The following is a 15,892-nucleotide window of genomic DNA, read 5'->3' as shown; positions in this document are numbered from 1 at the left end:
GTGCGGTCACGAGTGGAATATGGGTTAAGAGTGCGATCGTGATCGGGGACAGGAATGGGGAGATACGGGGCAAGAGTGGTGTCACGAGTGGGCGGGGGCTGATATGGGACGGACGCGGAGCTGCTGGGTGCCGCGGCCCCTCGGTGCGGGCGTCCGGGAGTCCCCGGTCCTGCCGAGGCTGATCCCGGTCCCGGTGTCCTCCCATCCCTCCGCTCGCGCGTCTCCTCCCCCTTCCTGCGCTCGGCGTTTCCCGGCGGAGCGGGGCCGCCGCGGAGACCGGCCGCGCCCGCCGCCGCTAGCGAGTGAACGAGGGGCCGCGGGGACCGGCCGGACCGGCCGCCCCCTGCCCGCGGCTGCTCTCGCCAGGTAACCAGGGGACGGGACCGGGGACTCTGCCGCTGCTTGGCACCTCCCGCCCCGGCCCGGAACTCGTGCAGGGGCACCGAACTGGGAGCCGGGGAGGGAACGGGGCTCCGCCGGGGTATTCCAGGGGCGGAGGCTGCCCGGGGCTGGACGGCTGTCCAGGGGCACCACCCTGCTCCGGGGGTGGGCAGTGCGACATGTGACAGGTTGAGCGGGGCCTGTGAGGGGGAGCGAAGCGACTGTCAGCCCCTCAGTGAGGTGTTTGGGGATGGGCTGGGGAAGGGGCTCCGGGACCGGTGGCGCCGAGGCTGCATCGGCCGCCCGGGTGGAAACGCAGCCTAGCTCGACCCTAAGTCCAGAGCACCCGCTGCTGGGTGGGTGCAGAGGATGGCACCCAGCTCTCCTGGCACCCCACTCTCCTGGCATGGCGATGTTTGGGGACGGGGGGTGCGTGGGGCAAAGGAAGACTCCTTCCCCCGTCCCTCCGGTGGACCCGAACAGCGAGTTCCTGGGACGGGAGCGGCATTGAATCCAGCCCGGACTCCCCGAGCCGTGAGTCATCCTGGGCTGGGTCGGCTGGGAAGGCCCGCTCCTCTGCCTACGCACCGGAGGAACTTTCACTCCCCGAGTGGTCAGCAGTGGGCAGCCCCGCCTCCAACATGTGGGTGACCTCCCCATGGCACTGTCACCAGTGTCCCACGGTGTTCTGTGTTCTGGCCGCGGCTGGAGAACGCTGGCAGCAGTGGCGTCCCCAGCACCCTGGGGAAACTGGGGCACGCTGAGGGGCTGCGATGTCCCTCGGGCTCTTCCCAGCGAGGGCAGAGTCAGAGAGAAGTCCGAGTGTCCATAGCATTTGGAAAACCTCGGAACATCTGTCCTTGCGAAAGCCCCGGGGAATCTGCTGGCAGGATAGGGAGTGTGCTCTGAGGTGCCCCGCAGGGTGAGGGGGGTGCAGAGGGACCCACCTGCACCAGGCTGGGAGATCGCAGAGGACAGCAGGGACATGGCCAGGGGTAGGATCTGTCCCTGTCCCCCCGACACAGCCGCCCCGAGGGTGGGGGGCTGCGGTTAGCTGCCAGGAAGGGCTGCTAGTTAATGAGTAACATCTGTGGGATGTACGGCACCTCGGGACAGGGAAAGAGACGGGGAGTGTACGGCTTGGGGACAGGGTTTCCTGTTGAGTGAGAAAGCACAAAGGCCATACTGAGAGTGTGGAGGTCCCTGAGCCCCCTCCCGTGTCTGGGCTCCTCCTGAGCCACCTTCTCGTCGGGGAGACCCCAGCCCCACAAGGAGGCAAAGCCCCTCGGGTGGAGGAGGAAGCAAAAGTGGCTGCACTGAGGGGGTTTGGGGAGGGGGAGCTGGTGTGGAGTGGCTGCTCCCTTTCCCCGGGTGCCATAACCTGCCCCATGTCCCGCCGGTTTCCCCGGCCACAACTCAGCTGTGTCCTTGCGATCTCGGCTTCCCGGATGTCACCTGGAGGAGCGTCCCCATGGGATGTTGACCCCAGGAGGGCACTGGGAAAAGCTCTTCTGCAGAAGGAGGAGAAGAGGGAAACGTGGAAATTAGGGTGGGAAGGATTCAGGGCACGGCTGGGCTGAAGGAACTTCTGTGACTGATTCCAGCAGGGGACAGGCATGTCCCTGCCATGAGCTCCTCCTGGGCTGTGGGAGGAGGGAGCAGCACAGCTTCTCCTGCTGACTCTCAGCAGATCCAGGCTTGCCTGGCTTAAGGCTTACGCTCCAGGTTGGCGCTTCCAGCCAGCAGCTGCCTCCCAGGGCTAAGCAGAAATACAGGTTTAATGGGGCAGGAGGATGGGTATTAACCTTGAGAGTGGCAAAAGGAAAGGCTGTTTTTCCCCTCCTGTCAAGATCCCACTGGGACTGTGGGGGAAAGCCCAGCAGCATTCCCAGAGTTGTTGCGTGCGTTTCGCACCGGGCATTGACCCCTCGGAGTAGCCTCATCCCCTGGATCTGCTTGCTGCGGGGCAGCATGAAGTCGAAAGCAAAAGAATTTCTGGATGGCATCAAGCCTTCCAGCCACCATGGTTGGTCCCTTACAGGGGTGGCACAGGGGGCTCCGTGAGGGCTGATGAGCCCAGGGGGGCCGCACCGCCGCCACCCCGGGGTGCTCCCGCTGCACGGCTCGGGGCAGGCCGCGGGCGTTTGTTTGCTCCGGCTGCGACGTTGCCCAGTGACGCTGGCTTCCTTCCCCTCGCAGGGCTCTCCGAGTCTCTCAGCTCCACCTCCGCCCTGCGCCTTCGGCGGCTCCGCGCGGCCCAGGCCCGTGGGGAGCGCTGCCCGCGGGGACTCGGGACGTGAGGCGGCTCCGCGCTCGCCTGTTCGCCTGAGGGCACGGCGGGCCAGGCCCGCGCCGGCCGGGGGTCCCCGCCGGTGCCCCGGCCCTTCGGCTGGGCCGTGAGAGGCCGACGCTGCGGGATCCGCCGCGGGATCGGGCCTTGGCCCCGGGCGGGGCCGGCGGAACCGGCAGCGAGGTGTGTCTGCCCGGGGACCCCCCTGGCCGGCCGGGCCCGCGGGGCTGCGGCGGGGCCGCAGGCTGCGAGCGTGGCGGGAGGAAGGGCGGGAGCTGTCGGGAAGAGGCGCGGGCAGCGCTGAGGGAACGGGGTGGGAATGTCGGGGTTCCAACCCCCATCTCCGGGTGCGGTGGGGCCGTGAGCCCCCAGGCCGGGTATTGCGAGTGGAGTTCCCTATCTAGCGCCTCATTCCAGTCCTCTTCCTGCTTTCCTGGACTTCTCGAGCCCACTGAGCGTGAGGGCCGGCTGGGGAAGGGGGTCTCCTTGAAGGGGACACCTGAGGAAGTTTTGGGGGACAGCCAAGCCACCTCACTGGGATCACCCCGGTGGAACGGCCTCACCAAGCTTGGAGGAGTTCACACTTCTCCCACTCCCGGAGGGTTTCACACTCTTCCGGCTCTCACAGCTCTCCTATGCCAAGTCCAGCAGCACTCGCCCATCCCTTTGGGCAGAAGGAGCAGGGGTTCTCCGGAGATGCGGGAAACTGAGGCATAAGTGGGCTGCCAACCCGCCCAGGATTGCCCAAGAGGATGATCCTGGATCACGCTTCCCACTCCTCCTTCTTCTCCTCCCCAGCAGCCCCAGCCCAGTGAAGCAGCAGGTTCAGACGTGGAAGGACAAGCAGCAGCTCTTGCCTCCTCCCTGAGGGGCTCTCAGCTCTCAACCCCCCAGGGCTGGGCTGGGGGGCTGCTCCGGTGGCCCTGCTCCCATCCTCTCTCCTGTTTGTCCACAGGTGACTGCTCCAAGATGTCCCTCTGGAACCTCGTGTCCCACATGCCACCGGAGGAGTTCAGCGGCCTCTCCACAGAATTTCCATGGAGCCTGCGCTGTCTCCTGGCCGAGTGGCTGGAGAACCAGCCCTGGTGAGTCTCCCGGGACCCTTCCTCCCCAGAACAGCACGGGGCTGGGGGTCACACATTCTCCCAACTTTTCCCCTCTCCAGGGAGTTCATCAATGGTTCAGACGCCTTCTGCAGCAGCATGGCCAACGGGATGCTCTCGGCCATGCTGGAGAAACTCCGCAGCGTTGCCGGCAGCGATGGGCAGCAGTGCCAGATCCTGCAGCAAGTCAACAGCATCGAGGTGCACAGGGACCCTGGGGCTGGGATTGCAACCGGCTCCCAGGAAAACTTGATTATTTTATGCTGGAAGGGCTCAATGCCTTAGGATGACCCCCGTGTGACACCCTTTTCCAGGCTTGTGAGCAATGAGTGGACTCAGCGATTGGGTTTTTGGGGTGTTCCAGAGGACAGAGGGGGTTTGTTTGCATCCCGGGGCTGACCTGGGTTCTGCAGCCCAGTAGCCCACAGGGAGCTGCCGTATCTCCCCTGAAATGATCCTGTGGGACCCTCCTGAGCCCCTGGGCCCCCGTGGCCCCACTCGCCCCCAGCTGTTGGCACCTGAGGGCGGTCTCACCAGATGTTCCCCATTTTCTGCTCGAGTGTTTGATTTCTCCTTCCTCCAGTCCGTGTGAGGCTGTGTTTCCTCCTGCCGTGAGCTCTGGGTTTCATTTTTGGTACTTTCTCTTATCAAGGCTGTTGGAATTGCTCTGTCCCTTTCCCAACCCTCTTGATTTATCCCCTCTGGCCAGCAGAGCTCAGAGCACCAGAGCTGAGCAGGGCTCACTCCCAGAGCCCCGTTCTAGTTAAAAACTCTGCTTTTTTGGTAACAGACCTTTTTAATATGCGGCATTTGGGAAGGGATCAGCTTTAGTCACAACTTCTGGGGAGCAGGGTGACTTTCCAAAATAAGACTGTTGCTTTTTGCTGTAAGAAACAAGCAGATGTTTCAGCTTAGGGAATTTTTATTATTTAAAATGTTGAACCAGAGCAGCCCTCCTGTGTTCCCTCCTCCTTCCTCCCTCCATCCCCTCATCCCAGAACACCAAATCCTCATTTCTCCATGCCTGTTCCCTGCTCTCAGTGCTGCTGTGGGCAGTGGGAGCCAGGTGACCCCCAGGATGGGCATCCACAGGGTTGGGCGTGCAGGTGGGAGCCAAACCTGAGCCTCTCATCCCCTGAATCCCACATTTTCCCTGGAAGAGCCCACGGGGCTACCAGTGCTGCATCCAGACCCCCGCACTGGAGCTCCCACCGGCACAGAAACCCACCAAGCACGTCATCAGCCGTTCCCCCCGCCGTGTTTCTGCTGCTGTTTTGGGAAGTAGCTAATTTGGGAAATGCGTGAAGGCCGGAGGAGCTGGCACGGGACACGGGAGCTGGAGCCAGCAGGGGAATTCCTCTCCCTGTTTTCAGTAGGAAACATTGATCCACCCAGGGCAGCTGGGAGAGTCTCCCCCAGGTGTCAGGCTGGAGGCTGGAGCAAATGCTCACGGGAATGGAGAATTTCTTAAAGTTTGGATTTCTTTTTTTTTTTTTTTTTTTCAAATTGAAGTTGATTCTTCTACTTTTTATACAAAAAGATGAAGCTGGAGCTGATTATCCTGCTGTTCCCTCCAACTCCAGATATTCCGTGATTCTGTGCACCATTTAAAGTGGTTTTGAAGCTGGAAATCAGCTCAGTGGAACCCCCGAATTGCCTTGGCCGGGTGTTGTGGGAAGGGGCTGGGGTGGGAGGGGGCCAGGGACAGGGGGCACGTGAACTGTCCCCCCCTGACACCCCCCCTTTGTGTCCCCCCAGAACACCTTCCGTCGGGACCCGCTGCGGCTGGTGGCCGTCATGAGAGCCATCCTGGAGGGCGAGAAGGCGGCCGTGCTCAAACGGGTGGGTGCTCCCTGCCCCCCTCCCGGGCACCCCGAGGTGCAGGACCAGCCCCAGCCCCCGCTGACCCCGCTCTGCTCTGCCCCAGGACCACCACCTGCCGCTCAGCTTCCACCGGCGGCAGGAGGAGCTGAAGTTCGGCCTGGGACTGCAGCGGCTGCAGCACCGAGTCCGTGAGATCAAGGCGCTCCAGGAGGAGGGGCCAGGGCGGGACGGGGCCGTGCAGAGCCCCATGGCCCCCAGGGAGCTGCCCACCCTCATCCTGGAGGCTGTGAAGGAGCTGGAGGCAGCCAAACAGCAGGTCCTGAAGAGGATCCAGATCTGGAAGAGACAACAGCAGCTGGCAGGGAATGGGGCCATTTTTGAGGAGAATCTGGCACCGCTGCAGAAGAGGTGAGGGGGCTGGGGGACCCTGGGCAGTCTCCTGCTGCTCCTGCTGGCCCGAGGGGCTCTGGGTGAATGAGGGTGCAGTACTGAGGGTCCCCCTTTCCCCAGGTGTGAGAGCCTGGTCGAGGTTTACTTCCAGCTGCAGCAGCAGGTGATGGCGGCGAGCACAGAGCTGGGGCCTGAGCTGCTGCCCCGGCTCCTGGAGCGCCTCAACGAGGTGTTGTCCAGCCTGGTCAAGAGGTAACAGGCCCAGAGGCTGTGGTGCCCAGGGGTTCAGGTGGGTCTGCAGGGGCTGGCAGGACATTGTGCCAAGTGCCACGGTGTCCCTTTGTCCCTCAGCTCCTTCCTGGTGGAGAAGCAGCCCCCGCAGGTGCTGAAGACCCAGACCAAGTTCCAGGCAAGCGTCCGGTTCCTGCTGGGCCCGCAGCTGCTGAAGGCAGCGCCCAAGCCCTACATGGTGAGGGCTGACATGGTGACAGAGAAGCAGGCACGGGAGCTGGAGCTCAGCAACTACAGCAATACTCTCAGGTGAGCAGTGGGTGTGGGGCCAGGGGGGCTTCTCCACTGCCTTTCCCCCCCTGACCCCCTGCTCCACCCAGTGAGAGCACGGGGGAGATCTTGCACAACACGGTGGCCCTGGAGACCAACCCTACCAGCGGAACCTGCTGCGCCAACTTCAAGAACGTGGTGAGTGCCACCAGTGAGGGGCTGGGCTGAGGGCTGTGCTGGGGGCTCCCTTGGGTTTTTGGGGCTCCTGAGGCTGGGGATGCTCAGCTCTCCATCCCCAGCTGCTGAAGAAGATCAAGCGCTGTGAGCGGAAGGGCTCCGAGTCAGTGACAGAGGAGAAATGCGCTGTCCTGTTCAGCACTAACGTCACCTTGACTCCCAGCAACATCTCCATCCACCTCCAGGTACCAGCTCCTCTCCCATGGGATGGGGCTGGGTGTGCTGAGCCTTCCCCTGTGGGACGCCTGTGCTGCACTGGGACAGTCGCAGGGCAACACCACGCTTGGCTCAGGGCCAGTCTCTGCCCCCAGGTCCTGTCTCTGCCCATCGTTGTCATCGTCCACGGGAACCAGGACAACAATGCCAAAGCCACTGTGCTGTGGGATAACGCCTTCTCCGACATTGTGAGTGCCACGAGCTGGAGGGAAGGAGCTGGAAACTGGGGTTGACTGGGGTGTGGAGGGGGAGAACAGTGCAGGGGAGAGCAGGAGCCCAGGGGTGGGACGTGGTGAGCGTCCCGTCCTGATGACCCCCTGCCCGGCCACAGGAGCGGGTGCCCTTCGTGGTGGCCGAGCGGGTGCCCTGGGAAAAGATGTGTGACACCCTGAACCTGAAGTTCATGGCAGAGGTGCAGACCACCAAGGGGCTCCTCAAGGAGCATTACTTCTTCCTGGCCCAGAAGATCTTCAATGACCACAGCGCCAGGCCCGAGGACTTCCAGAACCGCCACGTCTCCTGGGCCCAGTTCAACAAGGTGACTGGGAGGGCTGGCCAGGGTGGGCAGGGGCCAGTGTGGCCATGGGGAGCCTCATGGCCTCTCTCTGCCTCAGGAGATCCTCCCTGGGCGGGGATTCACCTTCTGGCAGTGGTTTGATGGAGTCCTGGACCTCACCAAGAGATGCCTCAAAAGTTACTGGTCAGACAGGTGGGTGCCCTGGGGCTGGGCTTTGGGGGTGCTGATCCCACCCCACCGCCCTGGGTAGTCCTGATCCCTGTTCCCCACCTGTCCACCCCTCCAGGCTCATCATGGGTTTCATCAGCAAGCAGTATGTGTGCAAACTGCTGAGCATAGAGCCGGATGGGACCTTCCTGCTCCGCTTCAGCGACTCCGAGATCGGGGGTGTCACCATCGCTTACGTCATGCGGGGCAAGGACGGTGAGGCGGGGTCAGGTGCTGTGCGGTGCAGGGGGAATCCTCCCTGCCAGGAGCTGTGGGCTGTTAAGGGAACCAGCACTGGAATCCAGTGACGTGTTTCCCCTCACTCAGGTTCCAGCCAGGTGGAAAACATTCAGCCCTTCTCTGCCAAGGACCTGTCCATCCGCTCCCTCGGCGACAGGATCCGGGACCTGGTGCAGCTCCGTAACCTCTACCCCAACACCCCCAAGGACCAGGCGTTTGGGAGTCACTACAACAGTGAGTGGGGAGGGCTGGGATGGGCCCTGGGCTGCCCCTCTGCACCCCAGCAGTGCTGCAGGGGCGGGTCTTGGGTCTCACCCCAGTGGCCCCAGGGCTTGCAGGGGCAACTGGAGCTGGCAAAGATGGTTGGCAGGGCATAGTGGGGGTGATGGCTCATGGGTGCTTCTCCTCCCTGAGCAGAGGAGCAGACAGGCAAGGACGGCCGGGGCTATGTCTCCACTGCCATCAAGATGACTGTGGAAAGCGAAAGGTGGGTGCGAGGCCATGTCTGTGCTGGAGGCGTGTGCACATGGGCCAGGGTTTGCACAGACCCTTGGCCAGCCTGAACATCCCCCTGGGCAGGGAAACCCCTGACTGGGAAGAACAGAGCTGTGCTGGAGAGCCAAGAGCCCCCTGTGAGCCCCTAAGCTGCACTGGGGCACGTCTGTGCACCTCCCCACCTGCCCCCCAGCACCCACAGGCATAAATCCCCCTTTGGAGCCTGGACCTGGCAGTGCTGATGGGGACCGTGTGCTTTTGCAGGGACCAGCAGCCTCCAAGCACCATGGGGGCCCCCCCCGAGGCCCCCCAGACACCAATGTTCAGCCTGCCCATGCTGCAGCACGAGCTGCGCCCTGAGAGTCTGCAGCCACTGCTGGCCCCCATCTGGTGAGTGCCCTGCTGTGGGGCATGGGGTGGGGGCTGTGGCAGAGGCCCCCCCTCAATCTAAACCTCTCTGTGTGTGCACTGCAGCCCCCCCACTCCATTCTGCCCCCAGCCTATGCCCGCAGGCTACCCCACGGTTGAGAGCAACATGATGATGGTCCCTGAAAGGCTCACCTCCCCCTTCCACAGGTAGGAGTGGGGCAGGGTGGGGGGCACGGTGGACACCCCTCCACACCCCAGCAGGTTTTGGGGGTGTTCCCCCCTCTCTGAGTGCTCCTGCTCCCCACAGCCCATCACAGATTCTCTCGCCTCCTTCGCTGTCCCACTGCCAGGACCCTGCCTTCAGGCCCCCCGGGTAAGACCTGGCACACAGGTGAAAGAGGGGCACCCTGCCCTGCACCCCTTTTCCCCCCGCAGCCCCGGGCTGGCTGACCTGCAGTGGCCATCCCCAGCTGACCAGTGCTCCCCGTGCTCTGCTGTCCTGTGCTCCCAGGAGGAGGAGCCCCACGGCAGCCCCCCACAAACCAAGCAGTACCCCCCCAATACCTTGGGGCTGGTGAGTGCCCTGGGGGGCAGGGTCTACACCATTCTTTGCTACCCCCCCAGACCCTTCATGCCCAACCAGTACATGTCTGGAGACGTCTCGCAGCTGCTGCCCGCGGGTCCCTCTGCGGAGCCGCAGGACGAGGAGATGGCCGAGCTGACCCCGTTCCAGGCCGTGGAGGACGCGTCGCTGCAGAGCTCCCCGCGGTGGTAAGCACGGGGAGGGGGCAGCAGGGGGAAGCCCCTCCCAGTGAGCCTCCCCGGTCACCCCGCTGCCTCTGTCCCCAGGGTGTCGCCCAGCATGGAGCAGTCATCAGCCTCGGACTTGGACCAGCTCCTGCAGGACGTGCCCCTGTTGCCCACCTTCGCGGCCCTCCCGCAGCACGGCGGGTACCCCAATTCCAGCCTGTCCTCCTGGGGGCTGGGCCAGGAGGCACGGTGGGATGACAGCATCCGGCCGAGACACGCATGAGGGGGCTACTGAGGGGGGCGGCATCGGACTGGGACCCCCCCCCCTTCACTCCCTCCCAGCCTTGCCTGGGTTCATGGACTTGATACGACTCTTGCAGGGGTGGAAACTCCAGCTGGGAAAGGCGGGGTTGGGGGGATTTGGGGTAACCCCCCGCCCCCCCCCCCTTTCCTCCGTGCATTGCCGCCCGCCCCCGCCGCTGCCGGGGGTCCGCGGGTGAGGGGGTGCAGGCGCAGGGGCCCCGTCCTGCGTGGGGGGCACCGGCAGCCGCACGCGGTGCCCCCAGCCCACGCCGCCGGGATGAGTCACCGCGGGGGCGGGAGGCGGCAGCGCGAACGGCGCCGGGGCGGAGGTGCCAGCCCGGTGCCCGGCGGGGGGGAACACCGGGACCCCATGGAGGGGAACACGGTCCCCGTGCACCCCCGCAGTCAGCGCTTGCTTTGGGGTTTTGAGCTGTTCCCCCCCCCCCCCCAACCTCTGCGCTGGAGCAGGGGGCAGGAAGATAAGCCATAAAATAAAGTTTTATTCCAAAATAACAAAATAAATAATCTACTGTACACGGTACAAAGGAAGAGTCGCTAATGCTCTAAAAAGACACCACACAGTCCTAACGGGGGGGGGGGGGGGGAACCCCGGGGCTGGGCACGGCTTGTAGGAATGGGGAGGGGGGGGAAGGAGGAGGAACCCCGAGGGTTTTGGGGCGGGGGGGGGGGGAACAGCACCTCCCCAGTGCCCGTCAAACGCCGCCTGCGTCGTGCTGGGAGGGGGTGACACCCCATGGCACGTGTGACACCCCCCGGCACAGGGACCATGCTTGAAGCACACGCAGGTATAGGGGTGCGGGGGGGGGGTGCGTGCGGGGGCTGCGGGGGGGGGGGGGTATTTACAGCCGATGCGGTGCTGGGGAGGGGTCTCAGGGTGGAGGGGGGTGCACAGTGAGCTGGCACGTGCTGCGGGGAGGGGGCTGGCGGCTGGTGCGTGGGCGCTGCGGGTGGGGGGGGACCGTGTGCCCGGCGTGGGCGGCAGCGCTGACGTGGGAGCGCACAGTGCGACGCGTCTGTCCCCGCTCGGTGACGGGGCCGGGGGGGGGGGACGGTCAGCACCGGGGGGGAGGGTGGCTGTACAGGGGGCTCCAGTCCATCGAGGGCTCCCCAGCCCTGAGGGGCGGCGGGGGCGCGGAGCCGAGCGGGATGAGGGTATTGCTGCTGCGGGGAGTCGCATCCCGCCGCGGCTGAGGTAACCAGAGCGTCGGTGTGGGACGGGAGGGGGCCGGGGGGGGCTGTGGCTGAGACCCCCCCCCCAAGCTCCCCGGGCCCGGAGCTCCGCCGCACCCGTCCCCCAGCACGTTATTGCTTCGTTAATGGTGGCGGGGGCGCTACAGGGGCCTCACTGCCTGCTGGTCTCCTGCTCCACCTTGATGGTGCCCCGAGGGGGGTCTGGGGGGGCCGCAGGACCCCGTTCTGCCAGCCCGTCCTCGAACTCTGTGGGGAGAACACGGAGATGGCGTCAGGCCACGATGCCATAGGAGAAAGCAGCGGCGCCGCCCTGACCCCTGCCCACGGCAAAGCCCCCCCGGCCCCGCGGGGGCTCACCTGGTCCCGGGGGCTTCCCCGGCAGGCAGGGGCTGAGCCGCCCCACGCGCTCGTGCGAGACCAGCCGGGCCAGGCGCAGCCCCTCGTCCATCAGCGTCTGCTGGAGGATGTGGCGGCTCCAGAGCCCGTGGGGGGCGAGGCCGAGGGGCACGTCCGGGGCCGCAGCGGGCGGAGGGGTCAGCCGGGGACAGGCCCCCGCCGCTGCCGAGAGAGGGGCGACAGTCAGCGCGAGGGGCCGGGGAACGGCCACCACCAGCCCCCCGGGAAGAGGAGGGACCCCCACTCACCCTGCAAGTGGCCGTCGAGGCTCTCCCCGGAGAGGCTGCCCGTGTCCTCCTCCAAGCTGGCTCGGTAGCCGGCCCCGGGGGGCTCCAGCCCCACCGGCAGTGCCAGGAGCTCAGGGCGGCTCTGCTCTCCCGCCTGCCAGGAGGACACAGGTGAGCAGGTCCCCTGCGCCACCCACCCCCATCAGCCCCAGCTGGCATGGGCAGCCCCGGGCACGTTGCGCCGTCACACCCACGCTCACAGGTGTGCACACCTGCACACGCTCTCCTGCACCTGCACCCACCTCCTGCTTGAGCCGCTTAGCCACAATGGCACCGCCGTCCTCGGGATGGGCCCTGGGGGTGGAAAGGGGCTGTGTCAGGCCCCGTGGGGGTGGCCACAGCAAGGCCCCACGCCGTGAGCCAAGCCACCAGGCAGGGCACTGCCAGCGAAGCTGGGCTTCTGGCACAGATAGAATTGGGGGTGGAAAAAGAGGGAAGCAGCTGGAAAGCAAAGGGAAAAGGCAGCCCTGGCACGGTGGGCAGGGGGTTTTGGGGATGCAGGCAAGAGATGGGGTATCCCCAGCGGCATCCCTTTGCTGCCTGGCATCCCCCCCCACGCCTGGCATCCCCGTCATTCCCATCCCCCCCACCTCCCACGCTCCGAGGTCAGGCAGAAACCACCCACGCAGGCAAAGGGGAACTGGGGGCCGCAGGGTCCTGGCCCCATCCAGAAGTGCTGGATCACGGTGCAGCTCCCGGGGTGCAAGGGGGTGACACCCAGGCCCCCCCAGGCCTACAAAGTGGGCGTTTCCCAGGTCTGGGCTCACCTGGCGACCTTGAGCGAGGACAGGTAGGTGCTCTCCCGTGCGACCTGTCGTGACAGCGAGAAGAGCTCGACGCGCCGCAGCAGCAGCGAGTTGTCCCGCAGGCAGAACTGGGCGGCCGCCTCGTTGATGATGAGCTGGGGGCAGAGATGATGCGTGAGTGGGGACAGGGATGGCAGCGCCCACGGGACAGCAGCGCCCACACGACCCTCGGCTAAGGCAACGCCAGATCCAGGCTGGCAGATGCCACCTGCGTGGGAGCAGAGCTCGAATCCCAACCCACGCGCACCCTCAGAGCTGCCCCGGTCCCTGTCCCAACCCAGCACATCTCAGGAACTTCAAGCACGGAGCCCACCTCGTGCAGGGTGAGCTGCTTGCCCTCACGGCGCCGGGCCTCGCCGCGGCCATAGATCGCGCTGTGCCGGCGGATTTCCTCCTCCTTCTGCCGGTCACCATCCTCCAGCTGGAAGATGTGCCCCACAGCCTTGGCCAGCTTCTTGTTGAGCTTCATCAGCGCCCGCAGCTCGGCCTCGCCGCCCCGGGGGCAGCTCTGCAGCAGCCGCTCCACGCTCTCCACCACCGTCCGTGCCAACTCCGGCTCCAGCTCCGTGCCCACCGCCTGCTCCCCGCTGCTCCCGCCCGGGGAGAAGGGAGGAACCCCCGGTTCCTCATCCCCACCACCCTCCGACTCGGGGGTGCTCCTTCCCGGCCACGGTGGAGCCGCTGACGGTGACAGCTTCTCCCCTGACTCCGTGGGGCTGCGAGCCGGGGGCGTCCCAGCACTGCCACTCCCCTTGCCCGCCGCCTCGCCGGGGCTGGCGTGCCCGTTGCTGAGCGCCTTGCGCCCCCCAGTCTCAGAGAGCTTGAAGAGCGGGATGCTGCTGACCGGGACAGCCGAGACGGGCTGGCTGAAGAGCCCCGGGTTGGAGGCCCACTCGCGCAGGGCCTTCTGGAGGCGGCGGACGTGGAGGGGCTTGGTGGCCATGCCCACCAGCGCCATGATCTCCAGGAACTCCTCCTCGCCCGCCTCGCAGAGCTGCTGCACGTCGTCCCCCCCTTGCTGGATGAAGGTCTCATAGTAGCCCAGCAGGTTAGCGCGTTGCAGCACCCGGTACAGCTGCAGCTCCCCCAGCGTGCGGGGCAGGGCCATGGCGAGCCTGTGGGGTGGACAGAGGACAGGCGGACTCACCAACAGGATGGACGGACGTGCAGGAGAAACCCCCTCCCCACCCTTGGGCCTGGGGGTAAAGGGCAGATGGAGCACTCCCATGTGTGGGTGTTCCAGTGTCCCTAAACCCCACGGGGGCACCTAGTCCCACCCATGTGCTCCAGGCTGGGACAGTCCCTGCAGCCACAGCCCCTGGACATGAGTGGGGTCACCCCCATCCCAGCCTCCACCCTCTACCCTAGGCTGTGCCCAGTCTCTGCCCACCCCTCCAGCCCCCTCCACACCAGGTTCTCACATGGGGCAGGACACACGGGGGGCTTCCCTCAGCCCCCCCATCCCCAGGGATGATGTGCCAGTGCCGATCTCACCGTGGCCAGCATCCCCCAGGCCCCCCGCCCTGCCCGTGCCCTGTTCCCCTGTGGTCCCCTGGATCCCATCACGGCCATCCTTCCCTGGTGACCCCGCCCCGCTCGGTGCCCCCATCTCCACCCCGGTCCCACCAGGGCCATCCTCCCCCAGCCTCCCTGCACCTGCTTCGTGCCCTCCAGTGCCCCAAACCCACCCTGTGCTCCACCCCCCCCCCCCCCCCATTCCTCCCAGACCCACCAGGGTCACCCCTTCCCCGGGCTCTGTGCCCTGCCCGGTGACCCCCGGTGTCCCATCCCCCCGCCGTCCCCACGGTCCCTTTGTGTTCCCACGGTCCCATCGAAGCCATCCCCCCACGAGCCCCCTACCCCGCCCGGTACCCCCCGGTGCCGCGGTGCCCCCGGTCCCATCGGGACCATCCTCTCCCCGTGCATCCCGGCGCCTCGGACCCGCCCGGAGCCCCGTGGCCAACACCCCGTGGGCCCCCCGCCCTGCCCGGTGTCCCTCGCTGCTCCGTCCCCCTACGGTCCCCCCAGTCCCACCATGGCCACCGTCCGCCGAGACTCCCGCCCTGCCCGGTGCCCCCCGGTGCCCCGTCCCCTCCCGCCGCCCGCCGCTTGCTCACCGCCGCCTGGAACCGCCTCCGTCCGCTCCGCCCGCCCCGCCGGGCGGCCGGGGAGGGGCGGGGGGGCTCCGGGGCCGGCTCTAGCCGGGGGTCCGGGGGGTGCCGGGGCTCGGGGGTCCCGCGGCCGGGCCGGGCGCGCTCCCTCCGCCGCGCCGCGCCGCTCTGCGCGCCGCCCACACGGGCGGGACCGTGAAATAGCAGCGGCCCCGGCTGCGCCGCGCGTGGGAGGCCCCGGGGGCGGATCCCGCGGCTGCCGCCCCCGCCGAGCGCGGGGGGGGGGGGGACAGCGGCGGGGGCGGCAGCACCGGCCCCGCTTCTTTCCCCCCCGGCACCGGAGCAGCGGGAGGGGAGCGGGAGCGGCGCCCCGCACAGCGGCATCGGGGGTCCTGCAGCCCCGGCAGGACACGCGTTGCACGGGGGGGTCCGTGGGAGAGGCAGAACCCCCCGAAGGGGACACGGTGCTCGGTGTTGGACACCCTGAATCGCGGAGGTCCCGCGGGCAGCGCTCGCAGCATCCCCGGGTTCGGTGACAACCTGACGGGGCGCGGGGATGCTCCGGGTACCGGCACCGCTGTCTCGGCAGTCCCCCCCGGTGCCGGAGCCCTTGCGAAGGGCGGGCACTGGGTGTCACCGGCACGCATACGCTGCCATCGATAGGCTTTGGGGTGAGCACCCCAGCGGCGCCCCGGAGCAGCGAGAACGGGAGCGGACGGAGGTTTCTCGGCTGGGCTGGGGGGATGCTGAAGCCCCTCGCCCGCAGCACCGGGGTCCCTTCCGTGGGAGGGAGAGGCGGGGGGGGTGTCACGGCCCACACCCCGGTCCGGGTGGCTCGGCGCTATTTATACCGCGGCCGGCGCCTGGCGTGGGGCCAGAGCCGCCCACGCGCGATCCTGGCCGGGGGGAGCCGTGCCGGTGTCCGGGGCACATCCCCGGAGCTGCCGGGGGAGCAGCCGGGCGATCCCGCACGGGCACGGTCCCCATGGCGGGGGTCCTGCCCCAACCCTCCCGGTTCACCCCCCTTCCCACCGCCCCTGTCCCGCCCCCCTCCCCCCTCCACGACCAAGCGTCCGGCGCGGCGGGGCCGTTCCCAGCCCCGGCGCTGCCCCCGGCTGACGCACATCCTCCGCCCACGGCCCCGCCGCTTCCCGGCTCCGCCGCCCACGGCCCGCGGAGGGGGAGCGGGGGGGCCGCCCGAGCCCGCTCCCCGCTGCCCGCCCACGGGCGGCCACCGCCCCACGGGGAGGGACCCAC

The 15,892-nt window shown here is 67.0% G+C and overlaps 2 protein-coding genes across 6 annotated transcripts; one reads left to right on the top strand and one right to left on the bottom strand.

Moving 5' to 3' along the window:
* The first annotated feature begins 256 nt into the window (after positions 1–256).
* On the top strand, positions 257–10,368 carry STAT6 (signal transducer and activator of transcription 6). Of its 2 annotated transcripts, XM_066207429.1 has the most exons (21): positions 257–366; positions 2,581–2,854; positions 3,627–3,756; positions 3,837–3,975; positions 5,533–5,616; positions 5,702–6,006; positions 6,109–6,240; positions 6,340–6,528; positions 6,600–6,687; positions 6,789–6,911; positions 7,038–7,130; positions 7,274–7,480; positions 7,557–7,651; positions 7,746–7,882; positions 7,994–8,140; positions 8,324–8,393; positions 8,666–8,791; positions 8,876–8,977; positions 9,078–9,143; positions 9,395–9,541; positions 9,620–10,368. In XM_066207429.1, exons 3-21 carry the CDS (start codon positions 3,641–3,643, stop codon positions 9,801–9,803), a joined length of 2,550 nt encoding a protein of 849 aa, XP_066063526.1. In that variant the 5' UTR covers positions 257–366; positions 2,581–2,854; positions 3,627–3,640; the 3' UTR covers positions 9,804–10,368. The 2 variants fall into 2 exon arrangements, with proteins under 2 accessions (XP_066063526.1, XP_066063527.1); XM_066207430.1 differs by lacking the exon at positions 2,581–2,854.
* NAB2 (NGFI-A binding protein 2) lies at positions 10,304–14,805 on the bottom strand. Of its 4 annotated transcripts, none has more exons than XM_066207470.1 (7): positions 14,642–14,805; positions 12,838–13,639; positions 12,486–12,619; positions 11,961–12,012; positions 11,680–11,812; positions 11,393–11,593; positions 10,304–11,281 (listed from the first exon to the last, which is right to left on the bottom strand). In XM_066207470.1, the coding sequence occupies exons 2-7, from the start codon at positions 13,630–13,632 to the stop codon at positions 11,187–11,189; spliced, it is 1,410 nt and encodes a 469-aa protein (XP_066063567.1). In that variant the 5' UTR covers positions 13,633–13,639; positions 14,642–14,805; the 3' UTR covers positions 10,304–11,186. The 4 variants fall into 4 exon arrangements, with proteins under 4 accessions (XP_066063567.1, XP_066063566.1, XP_066063569.1 ...); XM_066207469.1 differs by lacking the exon at positions 14,642–14,805 and adding an exon at positions 13,946–13,963; XM_066207472.1 differs by lacking the exon at positions 14,642–14,805 and having other exon boundaries at positions 12,838–13,840.
* Between the last annotated feature and the right edge of the window lie 1,087 nt (positions 14,806–15,892).

Source organism: Chamaea fasciata, unplaced genomic scaffold (genome assembly GCF_029207755.1).
Source record: "Chamaea fasciata isolate MVZ Bird 193981 ecotype frontalis unplaced genomic scaffold, bChaFas1.0.hap1 SCAF_41, whole genome shotgun sequence".
Taxonomy (NCBI): Eukaryota; Metazoa; Chordata; class Aves; order Passeriformes; family Sylviidae; genus Chamaea; species Chamaea fasciata.
This window is presented reverse-complemented; position numbering and strand designations above follow the sequence as displayed.

Excerpts from the sequence above, each read along its gene's own strand:
- NAB2 (XM_066207472.1), bottom strand. The coding sequence starts at position 13,752 with ATGGGAGTGCTCCATCTGCCCTTTACCCCCAGGCCCAAGGGTGGGGAG. Across the intron at positions 11,594-11,679 it reads CCTCGACGGCCACTTGCAGG|CGGCGGGGGCCTGTCCCCGG; the intron begins GTGAGTGGGGGT and ends CTCTCTCGGCAG. Across the intron at positions 11,282-11,392 it reads GGGGAAGCCCCCGGGACCAG|AGTTCGAGGACGGGCTGGCA; the intron begins GTGAGCCCCCGC and ends TTCTCCCCACAG.
- STAT6 (XM_066207430.1), top strand. The coding sequence starts at position 3,641 with ATGTCCCTCTGGAACCTCGTGTCCCACATGCCACCGGAGGAGTTCAGC. Across the intron at positions 6,529-6,599 it reads AACTACAGCAATACTCTCAG|TGAGAGCACGGGGGAGATCT; the intron begins GTGAGCAGTGGG and ends TGCTCCACCCAG. Across the intron at positions 8,394-8,665 it reads ATGACTGTGGAAAGCGAAAG|GGACCAGCAGCCTCCAAGCA; the intron begins GTGGGTGCGAGG and ends GTGCTTTTGCAG.